This window comes from Ptychodera flava, chromosome 2 (assembly GCF_041260155.1).
Source record: "Ptychodera flava strain L36383 chromosome 2, AS_Pfla_20210202, whole genome shotgun sequence".
In the NCBI taxonomy this organism is placed as follows: Eukaryota; Metazoa; Hemichordata; class Enteropneusta; family Ptychoderidae; genus Ptychodera; species Ptychodera flava.
The window spans coordinates 35138422-35162662 of record NC_091929.1 but is presented as its reverse complement, the minus strand read 5'-3'; the positions used below and the strand labels follow the sequence as shown (position 1 = coordinate 35162662).

General features: G+C 38.0%; 1 protein-coding gene across 1 annotated transcript; it reads right to left on the bottom strand.

Moving 5' to 3' along the window:
- Nucleotides 1–1920: 1920 nt before the first annotated feature.
- On the bottom strand, nucleotides 1921–23207 carry LOC139148164 (sortilin-related receptor-like). Its single transcript, XM_070719477.1, has 20 exons — nucleotides 23073–23207; nucleotides 22274–22510; nucleotides 21867–22004; nucleotides 16943–17053; nucleotides 16509–16622; nucleotides 15553–15660; nucleotides 15133–15243; nucleotides 13525–13620; nucleotides 12954–13076; nucleotides 12575–12682; nucleotides 12079–12192; nucleotides 11200–11295; nucleotides 10724–10837; nucleotides 10003–10098; nucleotides 7222–7329; nucleotides 6787–6894; nucleotides 5150–5245; nucleotides 4611–4718; nucleotides 3528–3641; nucleotides 1921–2276 (listed from the first exon to the last, which is right to left on the bottom strand). The coding sequence occupies exons 1-20, from the start codon at nucleotides 23137–23139 to the stop codon at nucleotides 2164–2166; spliced, it is 2280 nt and encodes a 759-aa protein (XP_070575578.1). The 5' UTR covers nucleotides 23140–23207; the 3' UTR covers nucleotides 1921–2163.
- Nucleotides 23208–24241: the final 1034 nt, after the last annotated feature.

Genomic DNA, 24241 nt, shown 5'->3' with positions numbered 1-24241 from the left:
GAAATTTCCGAGCTCAAGCCGACTTGCTCTAAACGTCTCTAACAATGAGTGCTGTCACCGGCAAGATGCACAGAATATCGTAATGATCAGATTATATCTTATATCAGACAATATCTAAGATCTATCTGATCATTACGATTACAAAAACCATAGGTCATTACTTGATGCAACCAATAATTAAATATTGGGAAAATTTTCCTTTGTTTTCCTCATTAAGATTTTATAAACCGGGGTGATTAATTTATTAAACAGCAATTCCTTATTATGAGTGTGAAATTTTCTCATTCAAGCCTTTTTTTTCATTGAAAGGATGAATATTTGACCTAGTATTAAGAATACATGACAGGAAATCGATTAAAGGCATTGTTTATTCGGCGTAGTAATCAAAAGCCAACTTTTGAAGACACTTTCCCAGCTCAAGCTGACTTGCTTAAACGTCTCTTACAATGCCCTGCTAATGTGCAGCTGGCTGGGAAGGTTATATCTGATTGGTCGAAATTGATATTCACAAGAACTTAAGGAGTCTATTGTGTATAATTCAATGATAACGGTAAGATTCAGCCAACCAATTGGATAACAGCTTCCGAGATGCTGCAAATTACCTCACAACGCGTGTTTCCACTAGTCTAGAGAGCTCACGGAGCAAAAACGCCATATGCATGTACAATGGCTTAGTAATATGCACCAGATACCTTTACTCCGTAGCTTGGATATATGATTTTATTACTGGGTTATGATATTCTGTAATTCAACTTCCTAAAGATGTGTACACATACAACAGGCTACTGAGTACACATCAAGCAGAGTATAAGGATATTTCAGTTTAAATAGAGTGGAAACAAGCCAATAAGCACAGTTGTATGAATGTGGGCAAAGATAATTATATGACGCGGTCAAGCTTGAGGATAGTGTAGACTGGAAATATCAGAACACTACAAATACAATTCAAGGGCCCCGTATTAAAATTAACATGCAGACCTCCGTTCATCTTTCCAACGTGGCTTGGACGACGACCCAATGTCAATATTGATTCCTAACTCTAAAGTACATTCTAACATAACCAGCAATTTTTTGCCTTTTTATTACCCCTGGTCTGTATCATTCGATCTTCCAACGTGTTTCAATACACAACCTACTTCACTTATTCTCCAACACTTGAGAAACGACTGTCGGTTAATATCAGTAAGTCGTCATTTTTTAGCACGGTATACAGTACAACACGTAACCTATGTTAGATCCTGTTACAACCAAAATCCCTTAGACAATAAACTTTCGATACGGAAATTTTTCTGCAAATGTGCTTCTTTAGAAAACCCTTGCACGATTTTATTGGCAACCGCTTGAATTACGTAATAAGTAATTCACAAGATATTACTACTTAGAGGAATCTAAATTGAATTGTGACCTTAGCTCCTTTTTTAACCTGAATGCCATTGCAGTCGTTTTTCTGCGCATCTTGTTTCCATTTCAATTATTTTGCATGTTTCTGTTTTACTTTTGCATTTACCTGGTTGTTTGGCGTCACGTTCAAGCATTATACAGCAATAATGTTATCATCCAAATAATATTGTCGAACTTCCTAAAGAGCTGGACCTCAATTAAATCGTATAGAAAAATATACCGTTAAAAATATTTGTAAAATTAAATGTATATACCTGTCTTTTTACCGAGTCTAAAATGTCCTCTTTTATCGATCCCCCTTCCTCCCTCCCCATCCATCCATCCATCCATCCATCCATCAGTACGCGCGTAGGTACCTATGAATTCGTACCCAGCCACATACATACATACATACATACATGCATGCATGCATAGATGCATGCATACATACATACATACATACATACATACATACATACATACACACATATATACATACATATACATTCATATCATTGAAAACGTGAGAAGCAATTATTTGGCTGCAAATGTGTATTTTAATATCCTTAATCACGACAAGATTGAAGCGAATTCTTTTTACAGTACGTGTCATCAAACAGTTACAAAAATTTTTCACATTTACCCTGTCTGCTACGTTGTATTCATATTGTCAAAAGGCCTATTTGTGAACCATAGTAAGGGATATAAAAAAACTTAGTCCTAAGAACACTCCGATATCGTGTACAAAGCCATATCACAGTTTTTAATTCATCGGGGCTGCTTTCACAGGCAGTCGGTCTCACCCCACATATCGCCACAGTCGTCATAGCCGTCACAGCGAGAATGTGCAGGTCTACATATGCCATTTGGGCATCGGTACTGATAAGCCCGGCATTCTGTTGGAAAATGAAAGACAGGAAATCATAACATACGTGTCTTCATAAATCATGAAATAAGTTACAGTGTCGTCCTGTGTTCACGGTTTCGTATTCGATTGGAACAGTTTCCTGAATTTTTTCTGACATCCTAGTATCGACAAACGGCACGCCGCGTTGATTCTTTTTTGTGTTTTAATGTGCATGTTGATTTAAGACTCATGATTTACAAGTTCGTATTCATTTACCACAAACAACTTCAGACGATGCAGACGATGTAATGATATTTACACGACCATAAATATTTGCATATGAGCCATGCGTTCACGGTCATTTCTGCATATCTTTATGAATTCCCTCGTCAGTTCGCTACTCTGGTGGTCTGGCTTCTCTGGTGTTACAGTATTGTTACAAAACAAGCTCATGTATACCAAAGACTTTCTGGTGTTTTGGCGTTGAATAATTTACTTTTTGTGGTTCAATTTACTTGTTTCAATTTGAAGTCTAAAGCTGTAATGGTAACTATATTACATTTGGCGAGCGGGATGCACTTGTTGCTTTTATGTCAACAATTTCGACATTTTTAAGCACTTTGAGAACCAATAGCGGCCACAATTTATCTGTACCAGGTTTTTTTAATGGCACGACATTCATCATCTGTGAACCCAAGCTTTGGAATTCTACTCCCGAACAAATCAAATGTCTCCACTACAAAGAGCGAGCCATGCGCATGCTGAGGACACATCTTTTTGAAAAACACCACAATGTTCAATGTTAAAATATCACGTAATTTTTCACAGATTTTTCATTTTTACAGTTAATTTGAATTTCACCATCCGTCAAGGCCGGTAGCGGTAACGCTGAGAGACGCCCTTTGACACTTGACATCAAACCCCGACACGTGCACGAACAGACAAGAACAGATTAATTTTTTTTTCAAAAGTATATCTCATGACGTCCTGTACCTTATAAGAGTTTGTTTGAAATGACCATTCTGAAACGAAATTGAACCTCTATGAGGGTAGACTTTCCATCGGCTAATATAACTTGCTGGTCAACGATAAGATTGACGTGGGCGTTCGATCTCGCGATCTCATAACCCAAGTGCTTGCACACCTTTCTGACAACACGTTAGTTTAACTATGCTTTTCATGTTAAACCTAATCGTCTGGCGCCATCACTGCAAGTAGTTCCTGGACACGATTTCCGCCATTTTGTGATTACCCGTATGTTAAGTTGTCAATTCTTTCTACTTTAGATGTCGAAACTTACCACATGAAGTTTCGTCACTCTGGTCATCACAGTCGACCTGACCATCGCACTTCGCTTTTCCATCTTTGTACAAGTCTAGAGTAATTGTTTGCCCATCGTCACAGGTGTACACAACTAAAACAACGTACATTTAATACAATATTAATACATTTGCTTCTCGCTTTCATTTTTCCCATAGAATATTACCGACCCGATATAAACTCTCAACGCTACCCTTAATCTAAATTCAAACCGATAGAAGACTTTCGGTTGGTCAAAGCTACCTGTCGTGACAGTGTTTCCAAATTTGAGCGAAATGGAAGAGTCATATACTTAATACCTTGGGGGTGAGAATGGGATAATGCAATTATTCGACAGTAAACAATAATCAGCTAACATCGCTCAGAGGTAAGTATTTTTCTCAGGGTAAGTATTTCCTACTCGATGAAATTATCTGGCATTGAAAGCGGCTCTATCATCATAATTATCATCATCATCATCATCATCATCATCATCATCATAGGGTGCCAACACCACAACTACAGAATAAATCGTTTCAATGAAACAAGTATCTAATTCACCACTATTCCAATTGATAATGTTCACATGTAAGCGCTTCCACAATATGTAAACACTTAGCAACCAAATTTTAATTCCAATGAACATGTGGGAGCGACATTTTTCCCTTGTTGGTAAGGCTACCTTGCTCTATCTCCTGGTGTTTTCAGGTCACTAATAGTTTTAGTCCATTGCTACAGGTAGTTTGCTCCACCTTTCCTCAAGGAATATTCAGCAATTCTCTTTCAAAATCAAGAATAAAAATCGGTGGTCACCTTAAAAATTTTGCTATTAGAGAAACAAATTACACAAGATTTATCGATATTTGAAATTCATAACGGCCACCTTCCCTGTGTTAACACTATGAAAGAAAATATTAAAAACAAACAACAAAAAAACGGAGGCATTAAACAGTTTTCTTACACCAGGAGCTTTAAAATGAACCCCCACAAGTGGTAGATTAGAAAAGAATTGTAAAAGTTTGAGAGTCCAAATATCTATCTCCGATGTTCATCCTAGCATATGAGGGTTGTAAACGATACTTACCGCAGTCCTCTTCGTCACTGTTGTCACCACAATCGTCGTACCCATTACATTTATTGTAGTTATACCTACACAAGCCGTTGTCGCACTTGAACTTATCCTGCCCACACTCTGGTATGCACAGAGGAGACAAATTTGATTGACGGTTAAATGCTACAGAAAGCTCTACGTTCTTTTATTGCCGGTGAAGAAGGAGGCATCTCAGGAATTAAAGTAAATACGACAGAGGTATCATTGTTTTTCATCGACCATACATTGAATGGAAAGTTTGGAATAATTGATTAGCAAGTACAATTACTTCCTTTGTAATGCTTACTCGCATGGGACACAAAGTAACCATTTCCGATCTTTATAAAGGAAGAGTCACAGAAAAATGGGTGTGAAGAGTTTGTAGGACGTTGTCCTCTAATTGAATTAGACTAACTGCCGTGATCTTTGTATTTAAGCGTATGCTACAATTTGTGTTAAGAACAGGATTACCATGGGGAAATATTGTGCCCTCGTTCTAGCAAATATGTTAACATGTTCCTGCTCGTACATACCACACGATGTTTCGTCTGAGTGGTCACCACACTCAAAGTACCCGTTACATTCAGATGTTGCTCTAATTTCCTGGCCATCGTCACAGACAAATGGGACTGAAATAAGAGATAATGAAGTCAGACATACAAGGACATATTTTTCTTGAGTGTGTTTAACTTCGTCGTTGTAGTGAGATAATGTCTGATGTTAGCATGAGCACTGCCATGCAATAATTTAGAGGTTCCTTCAAAATATCATATGATGAAAAATATGCTACAACATTACATAGTACTTACACCCGTGGCCACTTTAGTGTTGATCGAGTCTGTCTGGTACAAGAATTTCTGTCCGCAGAAGGGTGATAAAACGGTTATTTACCCAGTATCAGTGGTGATAATGATCCTACTATCGGTACCCCGTAGACACCGTAGCCGATTAGCCTGAAATTAGGGAGTGATTATAAAATACACTGTATACAAATGATGTTGACCACAGCATTTGCCCTATCAGTACTCAGTATCTGCTAAAATTCATGTGTTTCAAATGTAGTCAGTGTTAGAGAACATCACACATTTTGTGCCGATTTCAATATTGCAGTGAATGAATACCAACGATACTATAGCGTGTATCGTAAGTGTCGTGTTCAGACTTTGTTCAGACGCGGGAATTGAGGAAATGCCACTTTGAAAATGTTAGCGATTAAATTACAGACATCGCCCGTCTTGACTGCAAAACTTTCGAAATAAACATTCACTTGCACTAAGCCATGTTTCTTTCCTACAAACCGTGAATAAACGTACTCCAATTTCACTTGGTACGAGAGAAAAGGTAAGAGTAAAGTACAGTCGGGGTAGCATTTTACATGTACATGTATTCACATGTGTGTAACCATATGAACGACACTTTTCTCATCCCGGTTGAAGGGAACTTGTCCTGATACATGTTCATCTCTTCCAAACTTTTCTGGCTCCCTCCACGCTTATCTTAAAACGCTTGCTTGTTTCTTTGTAAGCTCCTCGTGATACCTCGCTAGGTGCCGGATTGCCACCACAATCTCTTATATTTTGAACAATCAAGTTTGTTACGTCCTCACTGAAGTATTTGCCCCTAAGATATTGGCGACCGTTGTTATTGGTGTTCATTCTCGGAGTGCAGACTTACAGCGTGTCTACAGTGCAGTGTTGTGATCGATTTGAATTGGGCAGGCGAGACATTTTAGTAGAATGTTATCTCAATCCTAACAGTGGGGTGCCGATAGTGAACCTTACATTTATTACACCGATCACCACTTTGTTTCGTTTATACAAACAGAATTTCTGCTTGCTGCAGACAGGCTTAATCAACACTAAAGTGGCCACGGGTGTATTGATAACACCATAAAATCACAAAGCTCAGTAAACATGTAGCTATGAAAAGGTCACCTTGCATTTAACAGATTTAAACTTGCATTTTGACAGAGTTAAACCTTTGACAGTCGTAGCAATCATTTTTCAACGAATAGTAAGTGATCACTCAGTGGAACTTCGCCATAGCAAAGAAGAGAAAAATGAGATTTAGTTCGGAATATAAATTGTACTAAATAGTTTGACTGCATTAAGCAAACGTAGAAATCAATCAATCAATCAATCAATCAATTAATCAATTAGCCAATACAGACCACAGCCCGCTTCATCGCTGTTATCGCCACAGTCATCGTACAGGTTACAAACTACATAGCTGCTTTTGCACAATCCATTGTCACAGGCGAATTGATCTTCTGTACACTCTGCGGATATTTGCAGGACGGATATTTTTGTCAAAGAAGTCAAACCACAAAACAAAGTTTGCAATAGCGGTCAATCGTGTACTAGAGATACTTGTTGGCAGTAGCTTTGCACGCGATTCAAAATCCTTAACGATGAATTACTTATTCATCAAAAGTGTTGAAAGTCGTTTCATGGTCATTTATTTTCAATTGTCGTGTTGGTCATTTTTTAAACAAACATAACACCCTGTTTTGTGCAGATTTCGAACCTGCAGTTTTCCATTGCTTTTCACAATTTAATTGTTAAGGTTAATGAGAATAATAATGAACAATAAACACGATATTTACCGCAGTCGGTCTCGTCGCTCATGTCACGGCAATTGTCATACCCATCGCATAGGTTGTTCTTGGAGGTACACAATCCATTTGTACACTTGAACTGGTTTTCTGTACACACTGCAAAGAGTTTCACATAACTAAGTTAAGTTTTTTATATTTTACAAAGTACATCCGTAAAATCTGTCCATATTTATCGTTTGAGTCCTAATTGACCACAGAATGCAATATTTTCAAGCTTGTTTCCGTCGGATTAGATTTCGACAAAAACCTTCTGTGGGTTTGATAGGAGGGCAAGACTCTGGTTTCAAGTGGCAGATAAAACCATTTATTCAACGTTTCGGTCCTTCAAAGGGACCTTCTTCAGGAATCTAAAATGAATAAAAACACAGTCGGCAACGATAAAAAATAAAGAACATTGGAATAAAAGGACGATTGAAATGGGTTAAAAAGAGTACATGAAAAAATAAATTGCTTCCTTAGCCAAAGTAAAACTTTTTGAAGAGAATACCGCTGCGACCAATTGTCCCCAGTAATACCGCTGCGACCAATTGTCCCCCAGTAATACCGCTGCGACCAATTGTCCCCCAGTGTGAGGCTTTGACAACACCTCTTGCCAAGTATGAAGATTTTAACCTCCAACCAATCGTTCAATCACTGCCATCTTTCCTGAAAGACACAACTCATCATCTCCAAGACATCCAAAATACATTCGTTCCAGACAATTACAGACTGGTTACCATGGATGTTGTCTCCCTTTACACAAACATACCCCACCAATACGGAATTACAGCTGTGAAGGAGGCACTCAGAGAGCACAACATTTCAACGCCCAATCCTGATCTCATTGCAGAAATGTTAGAATTTATTCTGACGAAAAATTTCTTCCAGTTCAACAATGAATATTTCCTTCAACTACAAGGTACAGCCATGGGAACAAAAGTCGCACCAGCCTATGCAAATATCGTCATGGGCAAACTTGAGAAAGATATCCTCACGAGCACTCCGAAGAAACCACAAAAATGGAAAAGATTCATAGATGACGTCCGTTTCCTCTGGCCGCACACCACTGATGAACTCATACAATTTTACACCTTCTGCAATAACAGACATGAAACTCTAAAATTTACCATCGACCACAGCAACAGTGAATTGCCATTCTTGACACCGTTATGATCATACGCAACAATCAGATAGAAACAAAAGTCTACAGCAAACCCACTGATAAACACACATATGATGCCATCATCATGTCACCCAAGACACATTTTCAAATCCATCCATATAGTCAAGCTTTAAGGTACAGACGAATACGTTCCAATGATGATCTCTAAAATGCAGATGCCATCAAACTTCAAGGGCACTTTGCAGTACGAAACTACAAAACATCTACCATCAGAACAGCCATCGCCAAGGCCCAAAGTATTGATCGAGGAGAACTCATCAATTACCATAACAAAAGAAGTGACAACACCAGACGTGTACCATTCATTATCACCTTTCACCCATCACTTCCCAGTATCTCCGACATTGTCAAGAAACACTGGAGCATTCTACAAACAAACAGACTTGCCAAGGAAACATTCACGTCAACACCTGTAATTGCCTACCGACAACCACCAAACTTGAAAAAGATGATAGTCAAATCCAAACTTCACCCCGACACCAAGGTAAACGAAGAAGGACACTGTACCCCCTGCAACCAATGCCAATTTTGCAAATACATGTTTACAACAAGACAAGAAATCACTAACCAAATCACAAATAAATCCCTTAAAATAACTGGGACCATGGACTGCAACACCCGAAATTTAATTTATCTCATTACCTGTTCCAAATGCAACAAACTATACGTCGGGGAGACCAAGAGACAACTACGAACACGTATTTACGAACACATGTACAATATAAAAAACCACAAATGCACAGTAGTCGCCCAACATTTTAATCAAAATAATCACTGCATTGAGAATTTTCAATTTTCCGGTATTTGTAAAGTTTTTTCAGGGAAAACCACAGTCAGAAAGCAATTAGAACTCAAAATTATTAAAGAGCTTGACACCCTTGCCCCGAATGGACTCAACAAAAAGGACTGGTAACTTTCCTTTATAAGCTAGGCAGTCCATCCATATTTGCATTTATTTAGCACTCAGCTAGCGACTCTCTTCCCATAATTCCATTAGTTTTCGATCAAAAACTAGGACTTCAAGTGTTCCGAGCACTTTACCTGTAAGTAATTTTTATTCTCTTCAAAAGTTTTACTTTGGCTAAGGAAGCAATTTTATTTTTTCATGTACTCTTTTTAACCCATTTCCATCGTCCTTTTATTCCAATATTCTGTATTTTTTATCGTTGCTGACTGTGTTTTTATTCATTTTAGATTCCTGAAGAAGGTCCCTTTGAAGGACTGAAACGTTGAATAAATGGTTTTATCTGTCACTTGAAACCAGAGTCTTGCCCTCCTATCAAACCCATTGACGTTTACTTCAAGCTCGGGCTTCTGATATAACATCGCAGAGTGCCTATTGCTGTAGTTGGACTGACCTAGTTTATTTACCAAACCAAAAACCTTCTGTAAACACAAAATTACAATCGAACATTTCATTCCTCATTTCAATATCAAGTGCTTAGATGAACTCATTTATTTTCATTATCATTTTATTTCACGTTTGCTAAGCTTACAGGGTATGTTACATTAGAAAAGACATACACGTATTTTTTATATTGGAAACCCCACCTCCCGCAACAGGGTTGTACGCGTGCCTCGTATCTTTGATGTAGATGGATACTCACCACAAGCTATTTCGTCAGAGTGGTCGTAACAATCAAAGTAGCCATCGCATTGTTGTAGAGGGCCCAGCGTGACCCCGTTATCGCAGGTGAAAGGAGCTGGAAATGCAATTAAACGGGTTTCAATTTGGAGTAGGGAATGCGACTAGGGTCAACTTGTTCCTGTGAATTTTGTGTGACTTGTGTGACTCGTGTTGAATCTTGTAAAGTGAAGTTTTTATCGCTTTGTTCTGTACAAAATCAAAGGTAACCTTTTCCCCGCAGCGTTAAAAGCGGTGCATTTAGATGCACCATTGTGATCTCAAGCCTTGATGGGTAACCCTTGATTTTTAGACTGGGTGAAAGAAAATGATTTAAAAAATTCCTAATGAAATTTTCAGTAAAGTTCTAAAACTTTTGTTAGAAAGGCTCGGGTTACTTTATGGTAAAATGTCGTCTGGCGCACACAGTTTGTCTCCAATGTAAATTCTTCATCAAAATTATATATATATATATATATATATATATATATATATATATATATATATATATATATATATATATATATATATATATATATATATATAGATGAAAAAGTCATCAACAATTTATTGTCAAAAAACTTCAAAGGATATATATATATATATATATATATATATATATATCCTTTGAAGTTTTTTGACAATAAATTGTTGATGATTTTTTCATCATCAAGAATTTGACACTACTCTGGTTATTTACATACCACACAAGTCGTCTGATTCATCCGAACCATCGACACAGTCGTCAAAACCATCGCATCGGTTCCAGCTCCCAGTGCAAGTCCCGTCGCCGCACGTAAATTCATAATCAGAACAAGCTGGGGAAGATATAGAAGGAATAAAACTATTTGTTTAAAAAATCCACTATTATGAATTAAAACAGACTTACTAGAATCGAGTGCGAAGCTTTTGTCAATCTATTTCTAGCAGTGTGTCAGTAACATATAAAGCAATTCTATATTTTTCCCTCGTTTTTAAAGCTACTTGTCGATCTCTTGATGAAGATCGTAATCAGCTGTCTAATTCTATACAATCACGCTTTAACATGATGCAGCCTTTATGTTTGAAAAGAAACAATTCCCTATAAATGGAAAATGTAGAAATAGATAACTTAAATCAGTAAAAGACTGTTAAGTCAACACCATAATAGGGCTTATGTCACTTCGAGAATTACACTTACGACAGCCTTGTTCGTCACTTTCATCTTCACAGTCGGGATCTTTATCACAGACATAGGACTGTCTGACAAATTTTCCATCGCCACAGACAAAGTGCCCTGAAAACAGTTGAACTCTCAGATGCATAAATAGTTACTTTGAAAAATAAATACATACGTACATACATACACACATACATACATACATACATACATAGATACATATATACATACATACATACATACATACATACATACATACATACATACAGACAGACAGACAGACAGACAGACAGACAGACAGACAGACAGACATACATACATACATACAGACAGACAGACAGACAGACAGACAGACAGACAGACAGACAGACAGATTCACACACAAACAGACACATTTTCATAAATAAACAGCACAATATAAAAATGGTTTCGAAACAAAAATGTTATTTCCATGAGCTTTTGCCACTCGACTTCTCAGATTTTCACAGTTGAGTTTGAGAAATGCGAACACGTCAGCTTATGACACAAACGCGTTTGCTTTACTTCAAGTACTAAGTTTATGTCTATAAAATGAAAAAACAATATCGACTAGCTCACAATAATCGGCTGGCTTATTGGTTTTCTATACGAGCACAATAACCTAAAGCTAGTTTAAATCACAGTAGCAAGATCAAGTCTCCGCACTCAATAGACAATTGCTCCGGCTAGATGGACTGACTGAATCCTAATATACTCAATAAATTAATGGAAAAAAAAAACTAAGTGCAGGTGTCAGACTGTTGGTGGTCCAGCTTGAATTGTGTCTACGGATTATATTGAGCTATCATATTTCAGAGGTGAAGACACAACAATCGTTGCAGAAAGTGTGATTGACAAAAACACGATTGTTATTTGTCTTACCGCATGCTGCTTCATCGCTCCAATCCCCACAGTCATCGTAATTATCACAGAGTGAGTATTCTGACTCTACACACTTGCCATTCGTACAAGTGAAGTCTGTTTCGGGGTCACAATCTGATTCGATGAAAAGAATACAATGTTTTGCAATGAATAAACAGCTCTTCTTTTGGCAAATAGACTAGCGCAAGAGCAATATATAGTTATTCGTAGGGAGGTCGACTTATTCAGAATCAAATAAAATCAAATAAGATTGATCAATGTTCGTGATATTGTTGACAAATGGGCAAGACTGATTCTACAAATAGTACTGGGAGTAAAATTGATACCCAAATCTGTGATGGGGCTTACAGATCTTAAACTTGATTGTTTTCATAACGAAGTCAGGGGTAGGTGTTTTTCAGGTTCACCTATGACATCATATACCAAGGAGTGAAATAGCACGGCACCATATTACCATAAACACCCTAATTTAATGTGAAGAAGCGGTTCAACGTACCACAGTTTCTTTCGTCCGAGCCATCTGCACAGTCTTCGTAGCCGGAACATACGTACCACTCACGAATGCACAGGCCATCACCGCATCTATGTCTTCCAGGCCTACATGCTGTAAGTGCCAAATCGATACCACATGATCGTTTTTCATTCTTTAATGTGGGATATAAATGCATGAATATGTCAATTAAAAATCGCCAGGACTGTATAGGGACAAACGACAACAATTAGTCAGAGAGTATTAAAGTGACATGACTGAAACAAATTTAGAAAACATTTGTTATTCTAACTTATTAACATACATACATACATACATACATACATACATACATACATACATACATACATACATACAGTGTTTTGCAAGTATATATCATACGTACGACAGTTTTCTTCGTCACTTTTGTCTTTACAATCATAATGTCCATCGCAGATGTCGTGGAGACCAACACATTCTCCACTGCCACATTTAGTACTAAAATCACTGCCGCAACCTGGGGGATGTACTAAAATATAAGAGGGAATGTTAGTCATCACATGTAAGTGTATAAAGGTAATAAGCAAAGTAAATTGTTCAGACTTGTATTAGGCAGATTGGTTTGGAGATTTAGGCTGTTGATATATAGTTTATATGCTTCAGAGAAGCTCTGAGAAGTCGAACAAAAAACTTGTGCGGAGATAAAAAAAGTGTCATATAGTTAAGAACAAAAAATTTCAAGTAGTTAGAATTAGTAACTTTGGATCAAGAGTGACACGCCTCAGATTGAATAGTTTGCTGTTATTGATTTCACAGTAATACTAGTGGTTTTATTAGCAATGAATTTTATATCACTGGAGTAGGCAAAAACGTACGAAATATACCAGTTTTGTAAACTTTTCAGCAAAACATATTCAAAATCCTGAAATTGTGAAAATTCTGCCGAAGGAATACACGGCTAAAATCGTCATACATACAGCAGTTATTTTCGTCAGAGTTGTCCCCGCAGTCGTCACGGTAATTACAAATGTCGTCTTCAGGAACCAGCACGCCATTGTCACATTTCACCAGAGCTGAAACGAACCATTCAGAATAGAGCGCGTGATCGCTTTATATTTCTAACTTTGAAACTCCAATCACGTCAATATTACGTGATGATATGTCGACGGGTTTTTCGTGAGACCTTTTCAATATATGCAACTTTCGTGTCAGACCGTTAAAACCATAACGAACACTTTATTTTGTATGTACAGGCCATGAAATAAACTTGCCTCCTTGATATCAAATCTTGTTTGGGGCATCAATACTTAGTTTAATTACCCGATTGCTTATCATCGCGCCAAATATTCATTAACACTTATGGTGAAATTGGCCGTTACATCTCTCTATTCACGGATTAAATCAATCGTCACTTCAGAAATTAGGGAGCCTACTTGTTCACAACAGTGCAGTCAATGTGTACATTTCTAATTAACATATCAAAAATGTAATTATGATAATCGTATATTACTGCACAATTCTCAAAATAATGCTTCACATGCCACAAAGGAATGTAATTGAGGCAATTTCCTATCTTCAAATCATCCCAGGCTATTAGGATAGTAATATCGCCATTAAATCTATTGATCCTTGAAAATGACGTATAATTTTATGTAAATGTAATTATTTCCTAATAATTCTCCTAATGATCTGCAAGATATGTGTTTGACAACAAAATCGAAGTGTCTGATATTACCATTTATGCCAACAAATGCTTGCCATACTAATTGCCTCTCGAACTATCCCCCTTTTTCACTTGTAAGACGATTGGAACTATTTTTGAAGAACAGGATTTCTGATTTTCCAATAATCAAATGTGTTAAGTGCCCTATAGCTGAAAGTTGCGATATTAAAAGTGACCCATTAAAACATGTGTATTGAAAAAACAGAAGAAACGTAGATGAGCCTAAATTTGCCATTTACACCAACATTACCACAATATCATATTGTCCCAAATTAATTCAATCGTGCTTTGTCTATCATTGATATTTGCATACAACTGCAGGTCATTACTACTAAAAATCCAATCGATGATATGCCCTACTTTTATTTTTGGAACATTTTGCAAAGACAATAACACAGAAATAATGATTCGCACTGCATGAAAACCCAATAATACATACCGTATTTGCATGGATTGTTGCATGTATTTTAGCTGAAGAGTGCATATACAGATGAATACAGTCAATAATCCATTGCTTGTATTCAGCAAGCCTGTATTCATGTGGATTCATGTGAATTCACGTGTATTATTCTATAATACAGGTAACTCATTAGTGTGAATTTATCTGTATTATTGCGTTTTCATGCAGTGGATCGTTCCGTCATTTGTTTGTGCAACTGAAACAGAAGACTAATGCGTAATAAGATCAGATATTTATCGTTCGTTGTAATTTAAAAAATCATTAATTTTAAAGGTGGTTTTCCGGATGAATGGTTTCCAGAATTTTAGAAATTTATCTTTCCACCTTGCACGAATATATTGTTCAAACTTTGGATAGTGCCAGGCTTGTTCTCGCCGTACAAAAGTCTGTATTTATCATTACCGCATGTTTCGTCGCTTCCATCTTCACAATCAACAAAGCCATCGCAGATGTCGTATTCCCTGATGCACTCTCCGTCGGGACACAAATACCCTCCATTCTTCTCGTCACAAGCTGGAAATCAGACATCAATTGTCACTTTTAGTTCGCATGGATAACCTAATTGTTGTGCCTTTTTGTCAATCGTTAACATCACAAAGTGCTTGAGAAAAGCATCTCTCTCTCTCTCTCTCTCTCTCTCTCTCTCTCTCTCTCTCTCTCTCTCTCTCTGGTGTTCCGTTTGCTTCTAGTATTACATGAATATTATTGTTGAGTATTTCCGTCCCATATACAGCTGTAACTTATAATTCTTGACAACATACCAAATGAAAGAGGAGGAAGGTAATATCAGCCATACAACACATTGTTCAATTTTCTACCTACCATTCTCACGACAGTCTTTCTCGTCACTTTGATCTGTGCAGTCGGGTGCACCATCACATACCCATCTGGGTGGAATTTTTCCATCTTCATTCGGTGTTTCGCATTCAACTGATAAGAAGAATGTATGAAAAATAATCTAAAGAATCCTGCCGACCGACAAAGTCGATTTATTACTGACAATTGCAAATTGTAGATTTGTGTGGGATATTCAATCTTTGAGAGCAATTCGGGTACCCCTTCACAGCCATAGCAAGAAAAGGGCCTGTCACTGTGTGCACAACTCGTCCTTTTCCGTATAGCGACACACATTTCCCTGAACACGATTGGAACTAATTATGGATCATTGGATTTTAATGTTTTAAGAAATCTAAAAAAGAGTTAGGTGCTCTTTGGCTGATTGTTGCAATTTTACAAATTACTCATAACAACAAGTGTGTAAGTAAAAAGAGAAGCAGATGAACTTACATTTGCAGATCAAACATATATTACTTCACCATCCAATTATCCAAAATAAGTTTCAATAGTGCTCCTGTCCAAGTTTAGCAAATTTAGTAATTTAATTGAAACCATGTTTCCTTCAGTGTGCGAATGTAAAATTTGTTTTATTTGTGGACGTCATTGTGAAAGCCTTGCCATCTAGAAGAATGTTTTGCAACTTTGGACGGGATCTACAAACGAAAGGGTTTCGTGTTGGACACGCGATGCCATAGTCCTTTTCGAGAAATGCGCCGCAATACAGTCATTTTGAGCAAGAACGCCGTTTTGTCGGAAAATGACATCACGTGGACATCTCATTTTACCGAGTATTTACAAAAAAAACTATATCGTTTCGAGCGATCGCACAAAATTTTTTGATAATTTCGCAAGACAAAATCCTAAATTGCAAATGACGTCCCACATCTAATGTACAATATTTTACATAAAATTTACAGTATTTTTTTTTTTCATATACTTACACCAATGTTCTTCACATGCATTCTCATCGCTTCCGTCAATACATTGCGGAAAACCATCGCATCGCTGCGACATTGGTATCTTCCTTCCAAACGGACAGTCAAATAGTTCCATGGCTACAAAAATAGCCATACAACAAATCGACAATGTGTCCAACATAATGATATCTGAGTAAAATGTATACTTTCTCTGAATAATGTACCGACCAACTGTTGCCGTCCTAGAAAATTGATCTTTGTAAACAGGAGCTTGCTCTGCCAACTCTTTGTTAAAATGTCTAGTTCAACAGACGATCAAAGTTGCCATAACTATGACAATATCAAAATTCATGCAGGCCCGGAAAATTTGCGAGGGAAATATTAAGTTCAGCAAGGGGTCAAAATTTACCCCGGGCGAAAATCTCTCATTGTGAAATTTCTCATGTTAATAGACTCACTGCAGTCGAGTTCGTCATCGCCACCCTGGCAATCTGGTAAGCCATCGCATATGTACAGGTGGGGAACACATGTCAGCCCATCTGCGCATGTATGCTCATCGGAGTAACATTCTGAAAGACAGACAGGCAGGCAGACAGATGAAGGTTGAGGGTAGTAAATCAATTAATTTGATATGTGGCATTTTTCGACAGCAACCATCTCTTCCCAGGTTTTTCAACAAATTTAATGCCCACGCAATCAATAAAGTCGAAAAGTTATTTACAGTTGTGTGATAAAAGCTTGATATTGTCATTAGGTATACACTGCTCCATGGACAATGACATAGACACACAAATGATTCCCTAAATAAGCAACTTAAAAATAAAACAATCGGAAAGTAAGGAAAATGATCATAATTTCATTTCGAGATACATAATTGCAACGAGAAATGTGTCACTTAATTCCAATAATAAGTGCAATTTGGAGTAATGAACCATTTCATCGTTATTGTACTTGGGCCTCAGCCCAAGTACATTTGTTTTCATTCCGTGGGAAAAAACTCTGTAAGGTATAACCATTCCTAGCTGAGACCAGGGAGGGCAAAATGTCTTGGCTTCATCTTTCTTGGCATAATAAATGGCGTAATGATGTTAACTGAATGGAAGTGCTGCTCTCAGCCAGTCTTGAATAAGTGAGGTGTGAATATTAATGCTTCTCTATCTGAGTTTTTGCCACAAAATCTTCTGAATATAATCAAAATGTGCATCGAAATGCAACAATTAATGCACCCTCCGTTTCCTAGGCGATGGCACGACCCTTGCTACACCCACTGGACGAGCCAAAGTGGGAGGGTAATTTCAGTTTGGTCGAACAAGAGGGCTCGAGACCAGAATTTAACATTTAAACTTGAAACATGTTTAATCGCTGACAAGATGTGGACTAGTGTTTATCGAAGTAAAATTGTGAAAAGGGAAGGTTTTATATCCCGGACACAATGAAAAACATTACGACTGGAAACTGTACCCCCAGTTGAGAATAGTAATGCCCACAGCGATGGAGAACACTTATCCTTGAGCTGAGAAAACCAGACCATCATTTCGAAATAGAGCTGCAGATTCGAGAAGCTCGTTCAAAATAGCTAGGTACACCCCATAAAGGGGTGGTTTCGAGTTTTGAGGGCAAATTTCGCCTCCTTCATATAGAAATCGTACGTTTGTTTTTCCAGGAGAACACACCATTTGACACAAAATTTGCATGTAAAGGGGTCGCCAGTAAGCACGTGGTCAAATCTGGCATAAGAAACAATATGAAATGTTGGGTAAAGCCAGTCCAAAATAAACTGATTTGAACTTTTGTGTTTTGTAATTTATACCACTGCAGTAACATTACCTTTTTTGACAACATCACACAATGTAATACGTTTTGAAACTGAATACTCCGACGTATTCTGTGTCTCCTTTGCTAAAATACGGTATGCCGATTACCATGTAAGGAGATGAGACGTCAAGACAGATTTGTAGTGTGTTTGGTCCTGGATGGTACACGAAGTTTTGTCAAGGTAGCTTGTGTATTTATTTCCTAAATGGGAGAGATTAGGGTCGATCTAAACGAAGGCCGAAGAATGTTATGATACTCTAAGCGAGCTGAACTCTAACGCGAATGGTTGGATAATTTGGAGGATGTCTAGAATGATCTCGTCTCATTAAGATTATTTGGCGGTCAGTATTGAATTTCAACTGCGTCACAAGTTTGCGAAATGAGTATTCCATCGAACGGTCAACGAACGATATTTTAGAAATCTGGAGACATGGCACATCGCATTTTTATTTAAATATTTTTATATTTTACAAAAGATGTAAGAAGCAATGATTTTGTCGAAAATTCTGAAAAAATATAGAAGATTTGATCGCGAACACATTTTCACTTGGGGTCAACTAGCTCTGCGTACGATGCTGTGTGTTCCGCTACAGCTAATCGCCCCGCTCACCACAGCCTAGTCTGGCAGAGACCCTGCGATTCGCCTTCTCCCCTGTTGGAACACGCGCGCCCTCGGAGACGCGACGCGAATCCCAGGGTCTGGACGTTCTTGCAAGCGACCGGTCGGATTTCTGCCTGATCCGGGTACTTTATAGAACACCACACACCCGTTAATCAAAACAAAAATGACAAGTAGCATAGCCAAATAAAATGAAAAATAAAAAATAAAAACATACCACGTATATAGGTCCACCGGCTACTAGTATATATTCTCTCCGCCCAGTTAGACAGGTGTTTCTTTTGAGGTCACTACCCTTATGAATATTCATACCCTTGCAAAAACTGACAGTCGCTGTGTCTGGCAGCGCGTGTTCACACCTGCATAGCGTAGTCTTCGAATGCAGGCCCATCGTGGGCGCGCACAAACAAGGCACAGCGACTGTGGAGAGTCTAACCACAGCCCTGCAAAGACCCGTACGCGTACGTAGGGTCGGTGACTTCAAATCCATTTTGGGACTTGACCGTAGTTGACGTAAAAAGCCAATTACTGCCGAAATTCAGCGTTCTTGGGCCCAAGTCGTATCCCAGCCTACCTCAGCTACTCGATCGCTTCCAAAAATGACAGTCTTTTATTCACTTCTCGTAAATAACCGTCGATGTCGGCAACTCTCTCGCTAGCCCTGCGTACGATGCTGTGTGTTAGCTGTAGCAAATAGCATCGTACGCAGGGCTAGGGGTCAACATGGGGTCGCAGCCATGTTGCCTCAAAACTTATTTCTGTCTGCACTCAAAACTCAAAAATGTCGGGTATGAACCTGAAAGATCGATGCAATTTTGTCAAACTTCGGCGAAATTTCAGCATGTAGACAAAAATTTCATCTAGGTAAGGTAAATTTACTGAAATTTGATCGACAAATAATCCTGAGCTTGAACGTGAGAGCTCGCCTTCTCCGGGAAGTCAAGCATCCAGCTGCTCATACACAGTTGCTCATATGGCCACGTTTATGAGATTATTTTCAAGCGACGGCGGCAGACCGTACGGGGCTCTGGATATGAACCTACCGCCGGTGTAGCTGTAATAACTGTTGCGTTGTTTTTAGTGCCCACGGACGAAGTCCTGGGGGAGTTATAGGTTTGGTCATGTCAGTCCGTCCGTCCGTCCGTTCACGCAGATATCTCAGACATGCCCTGGTCAATTTCTTTCAAACTTTGCACAAGAATAGTACCCAACCCATACAGATGCACGTCGATTTGTTTCACAATGCGATCGAATTTGGCCGTGTTAGAGGACTTTTTAGTTTACACCTCCATAGACTCCCATGTATAAGGCAGTTCTCCATAGACTTTCATGTATAAGGCCAAGAAAATAAAAATTTAGTTTCTCATCGTATTCATATTGCCTAAAGGATGCAGTGACACAGTTTTTGTCCCCACAGATAAAGTCAAGGGGGCTTATAGATTGGGTCATATCCGTCCGTGAGTCCATCAGTGAGTCCATCGGTTCACGCAGATATCTCAGACATTTTGACAAAATATCATGTGACCTTGGTGACCTTTGACCTCAAATATACATTATTGTCCATAACTCAGTAACCACAAGTGCTAAACCTTTCATATTTGGTATGATGGGACACCTTATGACGCCACATATTGTACCTCATTAATTATGCGCATATCTAATTTTGAGCGAGCCAATAGAGCTAGAGGTCTGATTTTGGTATATAGGAATAACTTAGCAATACAATTATTATGACAAAATGTGACGTGACCTCAATGACCTTTGACCTCAAATATATATATTTGTCCACAACTCAGTAACCACAAATGTTTACATCCTTCATATTTGGTATGATAAGACACCTAACGACACCACATATTGTACCTTATTAAATTATGCGCATATCTAATTTTGAGCGAGCCAATAGAGCTAGAGGTCTGATTTTTGGTATATAGGAATAACTTAGCAATACAATTATTTTGACAAAATGTCATGTGACCTCAATGACCTTTGACCTCAAATATATATATTTGTCCACAACTCAGTAACCACAAGTGCTACACCCTTCATATTTGGTATGATGGGACACCTTATGACACCACATATTGTACCTCATTAATTATTCGCATATCTAATTCTGAGCAAATCAGTAGAGCTAGATGTCCGATTTTTGGTATATAGGGATAACTATAGGGTAGAAATCTAAATATGCCCATCTAAATATTAGACATCTACCATCGAGAACAAAAGAAGTTTGCTGTAATTTGAATATTTAAGGAGTTTAAGCAATTTCACTATAAATGAAGAACCCCTGCCTCAAACTCCACAAAAGTTGCTAGACATATTTTGCCGTGTCATGCGATTGCTTCGTTTAATAACCAGTAAATCAAATGCCTAATTGACTGGAGGAAATTCAAGACCATATTTGAATAGTAGTATATATTGTCCTCAAAATTACTCTATCTCGGCCCAAGTACTCATTGCCTTCAGCAATACTTCGTTATTGTAATTAGAATTATTTATTGCACAGTTGTCAAAATAATATATTCATAGCTGCATTAATTTATATTTACAGTACTTATCGAAGCCAATATCCGATGCTCAGGAGCTCTGAGATGATAACTACCTATTTTAATCTCAATTGCCACGTTTGCGTGAAAAATACTGGTCCCGGTTTAGAACTACCCATGGAACGGTATAGCAAGACCCAGGAACGTTAATGTATATCTCATAAGTGCTACTAAATGACAGTGACAAACGACAAAAATATGTACACTCTCAGCCCCAACATATCAAAAATTCGATAAAGGATCATGTTTGAAAAAAAATGTCACACTTTTTATATGGAATCAACATCCTTCTGTTGATTTTGAACGTTATTTCGAGAAGCTATGATAATTGTTTAAACTATCACTATACGTGAAACTATACTTTACTATACGTCCTAAACTATACGTGAGTACACATACCTTGTTTCGGTTGAACACATGTCTTTCCGCAATCTGCGTCACAACACTTTAGATTCATTGGACATTCGGCATCGCTGGTGCATACTAAGTCACACGAAGCAGTGCCTTTACTTAGAGGGCAGTGACCAGCTTTCAAACCTGCGTTACCAATAACAAAAGTGAAAATAAAAAAACAGAAATGGGCGCTAGCACGTCAGTTAGTGATATACCAGACCAACAAGTGTATCCGTTTTAATAAATTTGCTGAATGTAGTAACATGTGGTATTGGAAACAAACAGTCAAACAGTACCAAAATCAGAAGTTGGGTACAATAAACAACATTAAAGGATAATGTCAAAATCCTACAAATGTTGTCATTTCGGATGAACAATTTGCGTGTTAGACGCAAAACGTTTCTTTCACCTACCTTTGCAGATAGGTGGTTCTCTGTTTGGTGGCGTGGCTGTTCTAGCGATCAGATTGCCAAAAGCATTGACGCATCCACATAGTCCGTCTTCATCGCACTGCAACGGTTTGAAACGTCCGTCTTTCTCGCAGTCATATCTGAAGTTGTCGGTCATGTTGTTCTCCGCCATGAGAGAGTCTGTCATAGCGACTACCTCGTTACAGTATCGAGGTTCTTCGCCCGTTATGACAATGTTACCTGTGATTGTATGAGAACAAGGCCTCGTATCATATCGGCAATCTGGTCAGTGAAACTTGTTCTATCCTATTGCCGTCAACTTTGCTACCAAAAATATGATGAATGTGTAAAAAGATCATACTTATTGTATCGGCAAATCATGACACTATTATATTTTCGCATGAATATTTTGACCTTATCAATGATTTTAATGTGGGAACACAGTTTTGGCGGTTATTAAAATGTATTATTTTTGTTGTACTCTCGATTGGAGAAATAATTCAAAATGAAAAGTAAAATAGTGGCTAATGTAGGAAAAATGTCTGGTAGGTTTTGCAATATTCTGAAAACGTCAATTATTTGGCAGGAATTAGTAAATGCTTCATCTGTTGAATACCAGAAGATAAACCGGAACATCTAATGTAGTTTCATAAATATTGATCTAGATACAATGAAGGCATAGTGTACGGTAGGTATTGAGTATTGTTGCAGTCGCAACAGTGCAACTGAACGCACGTAAATCTCTTATCTCATCACAAAGCATGTGAAAATTCTATTTTCAGACACATGTGTTTCCACTCACCAATGGCGTTGCCGCAAACAAATGGAACCAAGGCTCCTAACAAACCAAACACGGGGAGGTAGTTCATCGTTGATTCTAATCCGCTATCGGAATGAATTGTATCAGTAGCTAGGAACGACCGTCAAAACTTGGAACAAGTGCTTGTTATAAAGAGTTCTTTAATTGGGCTTCATTTCGTGTTGCTGTTACTCAATTCGTGGTTACTCACCAACTAATCGCTATTTTGTTTCCTATTTCGAAAATTTTAATGTAAAATAGTTTCCGCCTATTGAATTAACGAGCATAATTGTGTAAATGGAATATGAAATGGGCCGATGACAGCCCCTTTGTAATCGACACATTTATTGCACCCAGACATATCATTCTTTCGAGATTAACACATACAAAAAGAAACCGCCCATTGCTTGGTAATTCGCACCATCCCACCGCCCCCACCCTCCATATGTTGGCATTTTTGTTCATGACACACTTTTTAATGCTCGTACACCTCACTTAAGGTAGTGCGCCTCGAAAGTGACAAACTTAAACTTTTGCTCAAACTTTCCTTAGGAAATATTTCAACCATTCTCTTTAATTTCAAAATCAAGAATGAAAATCGGGGGGGGGGGTCACCGTACAAATTTTGGTACTAGAGAAAAAAATACCCTAAGATTTACCGACATTTAAAATTAAAAATGGCCGCCATCCCTGCGTTAACTCTATAGAGAAAAATTAAATTTTCTAATTTCGAAAAACTAAGCCGGCGAAAAGTTTTCTTCCACCAAGACCTTTGAAATGAACCCCACAACTAGTATATCAGAAAAGAATCGTAAAAGTTTGGGGGTCCGACTATCATTCCCAAGGGCGCGTTCTACCATAAGTGGAGTTATCGCCCATCGATCATGCATTTCAGGTAAAATACCACAATTGGAGGAAAAGGGAACAGTACGAGTGCAGTGTGTCCTCGTGTATTTGGTTCAACTTTGTGCGCCATATTATTAAGAGGACACGTTTCTGAATCAGTATCGTCAACAGTAAACACAATACGAAAGTAAACAAGGACCTATTTGTCTAATAAACTATTTCCTCAAGGTAAATTTTTACCAAGAATCTGCTATAGATGCAACTGCAAAGTACAAATTAAATGTAATTTTTATGATGGTAGAGAAATGGTATATATTTTACTCTTG